The 10,707-nt window shown below is 33.5% G+C and overlaps 1 protein-coding gene across 1 annotated transcript; it reads left to right on the plus strand.

Moving 5' to 3' along the window:
- Window positions 1-3,198: 3,198 nt before the first annotated feature.
- LOC149224715 (uncharacterized) lies at window positions 3,199-5,326 on the plus strand. Its single transcript, XM_089388262.1, has 4 exons — window positions 3,199-3,457; window positions 4,335-4,433; window positions 4,699-4,834; window positions 4,896-5,326. The coding sequence occupies exons 1-4, from the start codon at window positions 3,212-3,214 to the stop codon at window positions 5,324-5,326; spliced, it is 912 nt and encodes a 303-aa protein (XP_089244388.1). The 5' UTR covers window positions 3,199-3,211.
- Window positions 5,327-10,707: the final 5,381 nt, after the last annotated feature.

A 10,707-nucleotide genomic window follows, 5' to 3' on the forward strand; every position in this document is an offset into this window, starting at 1 on the left:
AGGAAATTAAGAAGGGAAAAGATGAGAGTATGCAAGTATAATTCTTAAGAATCACCGAGATCAGGAACGATCTCCTATCTATTGGGGAGACTATTACTGATAGGGAAATGGCACTCACAACTCTTGGAGGTTTACCATCCGAATGGTACATGTTCAGGGCTACTCTTCTGAACAATAATGTAATTACTAGTTTCAAGGAATTAATGGCTAGATGCATTCAAGAAGAAACAAGGGTAGAAGAGCAAGAAATTCCCATGCCTAAAGGTCCTCCTGCTGCCTTTTCTTCTCATGCTAAGAAAATAAACCATTCCAAGACTAAATCAAAAAGAAATGCTGGACCTAAGGGTGGAAGAAAATGACGATGTTACATTTGTGATCAAGTAAGTCACTATGCAAGGGAGTGCCCTGATAGAAGGGACCACATTGGGACGATGATCAAAATACCTCTCATGGCTATCAAAGGAATGAAAAATCTAATAGCAGAGGTAAAAGGAGTGTTGGAAGTCTAGGAAGAGGATAATCATTCAAGAAGGCTATAAATTCTAGGTATGAATCTAACACTGTTGACAATAAGTAGGATGAATATTATCTACCAGCTACTCTATCTACCTCTGATCCTTCGGACTCAATGGGAATTTGGCTCATTGATAGTGGTGCCTCAAGGCACTTCACTGGTTACAAAGTTCTCCATAATCTAGTAGAGAAAGAAACTAACCTGGAAATTGTCCTCGGAGATAAAACAATGTAAACTTTGAAACGGGAACTGATATTGTTACCCATTTTGTAGAGATGGCAAAAAATTGACCCGATTTTGAAAAGGGGCGATGCAGAATACACATATTTTTTTTAGAACATAGTTTTTGGCACTTTAAATAACCTTAAATAACTGATACGATTACCCGTTTCATAGAGGTAGTAAAAACATGACTCGATTTTAAAAAGGGGCGATGCAGAATACACATATTTTTTTTAGAACATAGTTTTTGGCACTTTAAATAACCTTAAATAACCGATACGATTACCCGTTTCATAGAGGTGGTAAAAACATGACCCAATTTTAAAAAGTGGTGATGCAGAATACAATAATTATTTTTTGGAGCATATTTTTGACAATTTAAATATTCTCATGTATCAAATATAAATATTCGTTTTTAAATGTTAGTGATTTTTATGTTGATTTTGAAACGTCGTTATACATCATACTTTTTTTCTTAGAGGACTTATTTTTCACACCTTAAAATTTATTATGTCCATTTTCTTAATTTTAATTATGATTACTTAAAGAATTTTTAAGTTGTTTTATTTTTATTTTTTTAAATGTTGATTACTTCAAAAAAGTCATATAAAAATATATATATAATAAGACAAAATAAAAATGTTATATATATATATATATATATATATATTTCATAAACTATAAAAGAATTTGGCAAAAAAAAAAAAACATATATTATATATATATATATATATATATATATATATATATGTATATATATATATATATATATATATATATATATATATATATTAAGTAAGTCAAAATAGAAAAAATAAAAAAACATTAATAAAAACAAGAAGAAAAAAATAAAAAATAAATGAAAACAAACTAGATTTAAAAAAAAAAAAAAAAAATAGAAAATTAACAAAAATAAAAATAAAAAACTAGTAAAATTAACATTAAAAATATTTAAAAAAAAAACAAAAATACACTGAAATTTACAAAAAAAAACCATAAAAATATAGAAATTTTAAAAATATATGTTTAAAAAAAAAAACAAAAAAAAAATTTAAAAAGCATCTATTTAAAATTAAAAATTAAAATTTCCAAGAATTATGTATTTTCTATTTAAAAAATAAAAAACAAAATTGATTAAAAAAAAAAAAAAAAAAATTGAAGAAAATTTAAAAATTTTTAAACTTACCTTTTTTTTATTTAAAACACGCCAAAAAAAATATAAAAAAAATTATACAAATTTTATATTTATAAACAAATTTGTTTTTTTTATTATTAAAAAAAAAAAAAACAATTATTAAATTATTATTTTTTTTAACACGATTTTTGTTTTTTATTTTACTATTTATTAAAAAACAAGGATTAAAATATTTATTTAAAAAAAAAAAAAAAAAAATTAAAAACAAAAATTTATTTTCGAAAACAAAAATTTATTTTTAAAAACAAAAATTTATTATTATTTTTTTTTAATTTATTTTTATTTTTAATTATTAAAAAAAAAAAAAATTGCCCCTCGGGCGGCCCGTGGCGGCGCGGTCCCGGGCGGAGGTCCTGCGTGCAGGCCTCCGTCTTGGGCCGCGCCACCGCGGGCGGAGTGTCAATTCCCAGAATCGACCCTCTGCCCACCGGGCAGCCCGCGACGGCGCGGCCCAGGGCGGAGGCCTGCATGCAGCTCCATAGAATGCTCCTCGTTGTTAATATTCAGTGATTCACGAAGATTTGTGAGGAGAACTTCATGTTTCCAATTGTGATCACCCAGATAGTATAGTGTTCGTAGCACAAAACTATAAGCAAGGAGTTTGAGCACTCTCAGAGGTCCTTTTCCTTGTAAGCAATCAGCAATATCTTCATCAGCCGATCTTTTCCCAACATACTCCAGGTGCGGAACATTAATTGTGACTATCTTTTCTTCTAAAGGTACAGCTCCGCCTAGTCCATATCCCTCTTGGGTATTATTTTCATATGGCATATTCTTCTTGATCTCTTTATTTGTTTTCAGAGAGCATTCGGATATTTCTCTGTGTATATCAATATCTGTATTCATATTCAAAGCAACCATACATGGATTAACCACTTCATTATGAGTCTGGAATGGTGAGTCTGGAGTAAAGAGTATAGGTTCTGCTTTCGGTGAACGGTGTCAGTGTGGAATGGGAATATAGCTTGGTGGGATACTGAGTTTTATAATCTTCTGGTGGGCGGGGTTTCAATTTTGCTTTTTGTGCGGGCATCTGCTTTGCCATTGAACAGAACAGAATTTGATTCCAAAATTCCATGATTATTATTATTCCTATTTTCAATTCTATTAAAATGCCGGCGCATGCAATTGTCATTACGGAGGCTTGCTTGGTATTGGTCCTAAAAATCCTATTTATAGTTCTCCCCCTGCAATTCTAGCTCTCAGGTTTTTTATCGGATCCCAACCCGGTGATACCGGAGGAAGGTTTGGGGATTAAATCAAATACAGTTGTTGTGGGAATGGGAACATCTGATAAGAATAGTACATATGGGGAGAAAAAACAGGTTCTGAATATCGATTGTTCAAATATGCACAGAGCACAGCAGAGGAGATTGAACAGGGGAATACATGGTGTTGGGGGAAATGATGGCAATGCAGCTGCTATTTTTCTCGAGGATGATGAGAATATGAATTCCTGTGATTCTTCTGTTTCATTCACCACTTTCAATATTCTTGCTCCAATATACAAACGTATCGATAGCGAGGTATAGTCCGCTATGAAGGAGCAATTATGAAATGCTGCAATAGGACTTTTTGTGCTCTTTTTTAATTTCCATGTTTCTCTAATGTCTAGGGGTTGCCAGCGTGTGAGCGATACTTTTGCTTAGTGTTCTTATTGGTTGTAATCCAAATCTGTGTTTCCATTTGATTGCCACTTTTGTTTCCATTTCTAGCAATTTTTGGGGGGTTGGGCGGGGCATTAATGACTGTTGCAGGGACATATATGACAGTGTTTTTACAGCCATATATGTATTTGAATGAGTGTGTATTTTCACATAGGAGCTTGTCATTTTATGGAGACAACTCCATGGAGGGGAGGATCCTCCCGCCCGGATATAATCTTATTTGGTGCAACCAATACCTGGCTTCGAGAAAAGCCCTTTTTAAAATTGAACTTTGTTTAATGGTGAAAAACGCCTTTGCTCTTCACCACTGAATCCAACTCCTTTGGGCAGATTCTTGCTTTTATTGAATGGTATGATGAGGTATTTTACACACTTGGACACATATTATTTGAAAACTTAGTGAGAAACATGTCCAACACATTGCACTGCATAGGCCCGCCCTCACTCCAGTTAGGTGCTAGGTCATAGGATAGTCATTCTGCCAAAATCACATGTGCCTTGCATCTGGCCTTCATCCGTTTGAAATTCATGCCATACAGTTGGGACAGAGTCAATGGAAGCCGGGTGAAAGGCTTAATTTTCCATAGACCACACCAATGAACCAACATCCCATTGGTATATCTTTGACTTGTCATCCTTTTAAACTTATGTTTTGCAATCTTACTTCAGTGGCTTGACTTGTCGATACTTCATCTGGACAATATGTTGACTAGTTTTTTGTTATTTTCTCTTGCAGAGCTGCCGTGAAAGCGAGTTCAGAGATTATTGGCGGAAGCGCAATCAAGAAATACTAGACATGTTGCTAGAGAAAAGATCATCCATCATTTGTTTACAGGTGAGTACCTCATATCTCTTTGGAGGGTGTGATTGGAGTGTTTGTCCCTTGCTCGCAGATAGTTTCTAATCTTTTCTAACAGTTTTAGTTTTAGGCTATGTACTTCTGTACATGTTTTGTTTTATTTTCAATATAAAATTAGGGTTTTCTATGCCATCACGAAATCCTAGTGTTTGGATTCAGAGAGGATCTGCAGAATGTTATTTGCCCAGCTTTTTGAAGCTGATTTCTTTCCTTGTTTTCTGTTTCTTCTCTTCAAAATTAGGAGCTCTGGGTTGGAAATCAGGAACTGGTGGAAATGTATGAACGCAACTTGGGGAATTATGGTTATGAAATGTATAAACTTGGGCGCACAAATAATCGTCAAGATGGTAATTCTCAGTTTCATTTCTACTTGCTTTGTATGGTTTATAAGGAATGAAGTGGTTAATCCATGTATGGTTGCTTTGAATATGAATACAGATATTGATATACATAGAGAAATATCCGAATGCTCTCTGAAAACAAATAAAGAGATCAAGAAGAATATGCCATATGAAAATAATACCCAAGAGGGATATGGACGAGGCGGAGCTGTACCTTCAGAAGAAAAGATAGTCACAATTAATGTTTCGCACCTGGAGTACGTTGGGAAAAGATCGACTGATGAAGATAATGCTGATTGCTTACAAGGAAAAGGACCTCTAAGAGTGCTCAAACTCCTTGCTTATAGTTCTGTGCTACGAACACTATACTATCTGGGTGATCACAATTGGAAACATGAAGTTCTCCTCACAAATCTTCGTGAATCACTGAATATTAGCAACGAGGAGCATTCTATGGAGCATTCTGTGTGCAGGCCCTCCGCTCTGGACCGCGCCGCCGAGGGCCGCCCGAGGCAAAAAAAAAATTAATAATTTAAAAAAATAATAATAATAATAATAAATTTTTGTTAAAAAAAAAAAAAAAAATTGTTTTCAAAAATAAATTTTTGTTTTTAATTTTTATTTTTGTTTTTTTTCTTTTTAAATTTAAATTTTTCAATCATTGTTTTTTTTAAATAATAATAAAAAGCCCAAAGGTTTATGAATTAATTTAAAAAAAAATTAATATATACTTTTTTAAATTAAAAAAACGATATGCATTAAAAAAAATTAATTTTTTTTAAATAGAGAAATAAATGTTTCTTTAAAAATTTTAAATTTTTTGGTTTTTTTTTTTTTTTAATTTGAAAAGACATATTTTTAAATTTTTTTAAATTTCTTGGTTTTTTTGTTTTAATTTCAGTGTATTGTTATTTTTTTAGTTTTTTTTAAATGTTTATAATGTTAATTTTGCTAGTTTTTTATTTTTAATTTTGTGGATTTTCTATGTTTTTTTTTTTTTTTTTTAATCTAGTTTGTTTTAATGGTTTTTATTTTTGTTAATTTTCTATGTTTTTATTAAATTTAGTTTGTTTTTAATTTTCATTTTTTTTTAGTTTTTGATAATGTTTTTTAATTTTTTTTATTTTTTTTTTTACCTAAATTTTATAGTTTATATAATTTTTTCTTTTCCATATACATATAGTTTCTTTTATTTTCTTTTGACAATGTTTTTTATTGTTTACAGATTTTTGATATTTTTTATTATTATTTTTTTTCCCATTTTTTTAAATATGTTTTTTTTATTATTTATTTGTTTATAATTTTTAACTGTTTTTTAGTTTTTTTAATTTAGTTTTTTTTGACATTTTTATGATTGATTTTTTTTTTTTGTTTTTTTTTTATGTTCTTTTTTTAGTATATGCTTGAATTTATGTTTTGTTAATTTTTAAAAAAAATTGTTTTGTGTTTTTTCATTGTTTTAATTTTTTTATTTTTTATTTTATTTTATGTCTTCATTATTTGTTTGAAATTTTAATCTTTTTCAGGGTCGCGATAAAATATTTTACGCTATTATTTCGAAATGTTGAAATATTACCCTTGAAAAAAAAAGGAAAAAAAAGTGTTATTCCAACGTTAACACTTTTTGTTTTGAGGGCATTTTTGGGACAATTTTTGCATAAAAAATTGGTTTTCACCGCCATTTTTAAAACACGCTCAAAATTTACCCTAGAAAAAAAAAAATGTTATTCCAGCATCAACACTTTTTGTTTTTAGCACTGTTTTTTATGTTTTTAAGGGGTTTTTGGCTAGAGTTCTCGTTTTCAATTTACAGTTCCCGTTTCAAAGTTTACATTGTTATAATATGAAATATCCCGTGAAAGGTGTAGGCAATGTCTCTCTTAAATTGAATCAAGGTAATACGATCCACTTACAGGATGTATTATATGTACCTGACCTCAAAAAGAACCTGGTGTCCTTCTCGGCAATGGAAGACAAAGGCTACAAGGTGGCTTTCATCAATGACAAGAGGCTGGAATTAAGAGGGAGACTACTACACCATATACTCCTAAACAGAATGGTGTGGTGGAAAGGAAGAATCATATGATTGTGGAATTTGTCCATCCCAAGCTCCATGATCAAAGATTCTGAAGTTTCTTTGGGCCGAAGCTGCAAGCACCGCCATATATGTACAAAGCCGATGCCCTCATCAAGCATTGGGTTCCAAGACTCCTAAAGAAATGTTCACCTGTAAGAAATCTGACATATCTCATTTTAGAATTTTTGGAAGCCTTATATATTTTCATGTGTTGAAAGAGAAAAGGAATAAATTGGGTACATCTGGAAAGAAAGGAATATTAGTGGGCTATGGTGAAGATACTAAGGGCTATAGAATCTATGTATCCGATCAAAGGGAAGTCATGATTAGTCATGATGTCACCTTTGATGAAGATATGGCTCTCAGCAAGATGAACAATCTTCCTATAGTGAGGAGCTCTCAAGAAGCTGACACCAGGGAACTGAAAGAAAAAGAGTATGACGAGATATTTGCACCTGTTGCCAGATATACCACCATCCACTCGATCATAGCCCTTGCGGCTTCACTAGGATAGAAACTACATCAAATGGATGTTAAGACCACATTCTTGCATGGTTCGATCAAAGAAGAGGTCTACGTGGAGCAACCAAAAGGATTTGATATTTATGATTGAAAATCTCATGTGTGCAGGTTGAAGAAGGCCCTCTATGGGCTGAAGCAATCACCCCTAGCATGGTATGAGAGGATCGATAGCTACTTGATGAAGTTGGGATTCACTAGGAGTGAAGCCGACCCTAACCTCTACTTTAAGGTTGAAGATGACAAACCTCTCATACTGGTGTTGTATGTGGATGACCTCTTCCTAATAGGTGAAGACCCTCTCATTCACAAATGTAAGAGGGAGTTGGCTTCTGAATTTGAAATGAAGGACCTAGGACTGATGCACTATTTCCTAGGACTTGAAGTCTAGCAGAAGCCAAGGGAAATTTTCCTATCTCAAGGAAAATATGTGGTGAAGATATTGGAAAAATTCGGTATGGTAGACTGCAAGCCTGTAACTACCCCAATGGAGCTTGAATTCAAAAAGTTAAGCGGTAGTGTTGCTGGACTTGTTTTACGAAATTCTACGAGTATCGACAACTCGTCGGAGCATTAATGTTCTTAGTGAACTCACGTCCAGATATATGCTTTGCAGTCAACACATTAATTCAACATATTGTTGAACCTCATCACATACATTGGATTGGTGCTAATAACCTGTTAAGATATCTTCGTGGCACAATTACATATGGGCTAAGATACACTATCGGAGATGTGAGACTACTTAGATACACTGATGCTGATTGGGCAGGCAGTGTGGTGGATCGTAAGAGAACTTCCGTGTGTTGTTTCTCCTTGGGATCTGCTTCGATATCCTGGATGAGCAGGAAGCAGAAGTCAGTGTCTCTGAGCACCGTCGAGGCAGAGTATATTTCTACTAGCATGGCCTCCTATGAGGCAATCTAGTTGCAAAAGCTCTTTAGTGAGTTGTTTGGATTTACATTAGATACCACCGTGATCCTATGTGATAACCAGAGTGGGATTTGTTTGTCAGAGAATCCTGTATTTCATGATCGCTCCAAGCATATCGATATCACGTACCACTATATTCGAGATATGGTGCAGCAAGGAGCTATAAGGCTCCAACATATCTGTTGGCATCTAAATTTGACTGTCCATTCCATTCCAAATTCATCTTTTAACTATCATTCTTGGCCATTTAACCTTTATTATTCAACAATAATCCTTAGAAACTAAGTCATATGTTGTCATTTTCGTTATTTTGAGCTTGGGATTAATATTTGAAATTTTTATATTTAAATGACACTTTTTAGAAAAATCACACGAAGTTGTAACAACCTGTTATTTCTTTATTGTTTGACATGTTGCAGCACAGGTGGCCAAATTCGAAGATTATGGGCATAAAGTACAATGTACAAGGATGGTGAAACAACTATTCACTTTCAGTTTTGGAGAAAACAAGTGTCCAGTCAAAGCTGGTCAAACCCAGCCACTTCATCACTTTTTCCTGATTTTTGTGCACAAGATATTTTCCAGTTTTAGAATTTTTGCATAAATGGAGGAACAGACCTAAATTCGACCTCCTTGGGATGTAATTAATAGAATATTGTTAGTATTAGATGGAAAATATAGTTGCTTTTGTTAGAGGATTCACGATAAATAACCCATATGGGAAAACTATGTTTTAGAATGGTTTTTATGAACATATGAGAAGACAGCTTGTGTATCTTTGATTCCAAACTTAATACAAACTTCTTCAGCAATTTTATGTCTCAAGATTTAGTAGCTACACTCTTTTGAATCATCTCCTAGTGTGCTTTTGGAGTGCTGAAGGGCCTCATCACTTTTCTGGTACACTTTATCTTTACCCTGTTTTTCTTACTAGCTACAAATTCGAATTTAGTAGTTAATCATTTCATGTTCAAAGTTAAAGTTATGTTAGCAGAATTATTAGTTAAAGAGAACTTGAATTTGTTGTGAAGAGAAAGCCTTGTAAGAGGATTCAACTAATCTTGATCTTGGAATTGATATTTGGATGCTGCTGACATTCAACTTCCAGATTTGTTTGCTAGCTTTAATTTTGAAGGATAGTTCTAGTTTTATTTCTGAAGTGATTTAAGAATGGAGTTTTAAAATTCAATTTTTAGTTTGGTAAATGATTCTTGTAAAAGATCTAACTGATATTGGTTTATAACACTGCTTATCTTATTCACTGTGTGATTTAAATTGAAATTACTTTGGACTGTTGTGATTGTAAAAATTCTTTGAAGCAATATTCTTGTAAGGGAATGTAGGATTACAATCAATCATCAACACTCTGCTTTTGTTATTCTACAACTAGAATTCCATAGGATTTGTTTCTCTTAGATTGATGTTTGAATGATTTAAAAGGATAATAAAGGATATTTTGTAGAAAGCATTGTTAATTTAGTCCATTAGGTGGCTATTAAAAGTTTAGAGCCTTCTAGATCTATATATTTTAGGTAAGCACCTCTAAGTGTACTTTCCTGGGTTGATAAAAGAATTAAGAGCTTAAATTGCCTTGGTAAGTTGGGATCAAACAATATTGGTACAGATGAACAGGTCGTCGACATTCTGACAAAGCCCTTAGGAAAGGTCAAATTTTTTACTTTCTGAGAACGACTTGGTGTCATTCAGAAACCCTCTGATGAGGGTTGTGTATGACGTATGGAGCTCTTGTAGCTCTGTGGGGGTGCAGGGTACTTCTTGGAGTGACATATGACCACAGGGAAAAAGAATCAAAACTTTCCCTGTAACACCCCGTGGCGACTATGTAGCAGGATGATTAGTTCTCCTGTGAGGTCTGGATGATGTGTTCTCCATGACGATTATGTAACAGGATGATGAGTTCTCCTGTGAGGTCTAGATGATGTGCTCTCCATGACGATTATGTAACAGGATGATTAGTTCTCCTGTGAGGTCTGGATGATGTGTTCTCCATGATGATTATGTAGCAGGATGATTAAGTTCTCCTGTGAGGTCTATATGATGTGTTCTCCATGACGATTGTGTAGCAAGATGATTAGTTCTCTTGTGAGGACAATATTTATCAGTTCTCTTACCGAGGCATCCTACCGATGCAATCTGGGACTCATGGGAAGTACCTCTCATCTGATCAATGAGCAGGGAAATGAGGATAGGGACCATAGTAGTACCGATGGACGCATCGTTGTATCTACTATACTCCCTATGCTAGGATGACCTTCATTGATCTAGGATCAATGATACTGGTCTGGACCAGTGGTAGGAGTTGTACCCACTATGACTCTGACTTCGGGTCTATTGAGACTGGTATGGGACCAGTGATACA

Source organism: Pinus tabuliformis, chromosome Q, assembly GCF_031772625.1.
Source record: "Pinus tabuliformis cultivar Carrire ecotype Pingquan chromosome Q, CPIR1, whole genome shotgun sequence".
NCBI lineage: Eukaryota > Viridiplantae > Streptophyta > Pinopsida > Pinales > Pinaceae > Pinus > Pinus tabuliformis.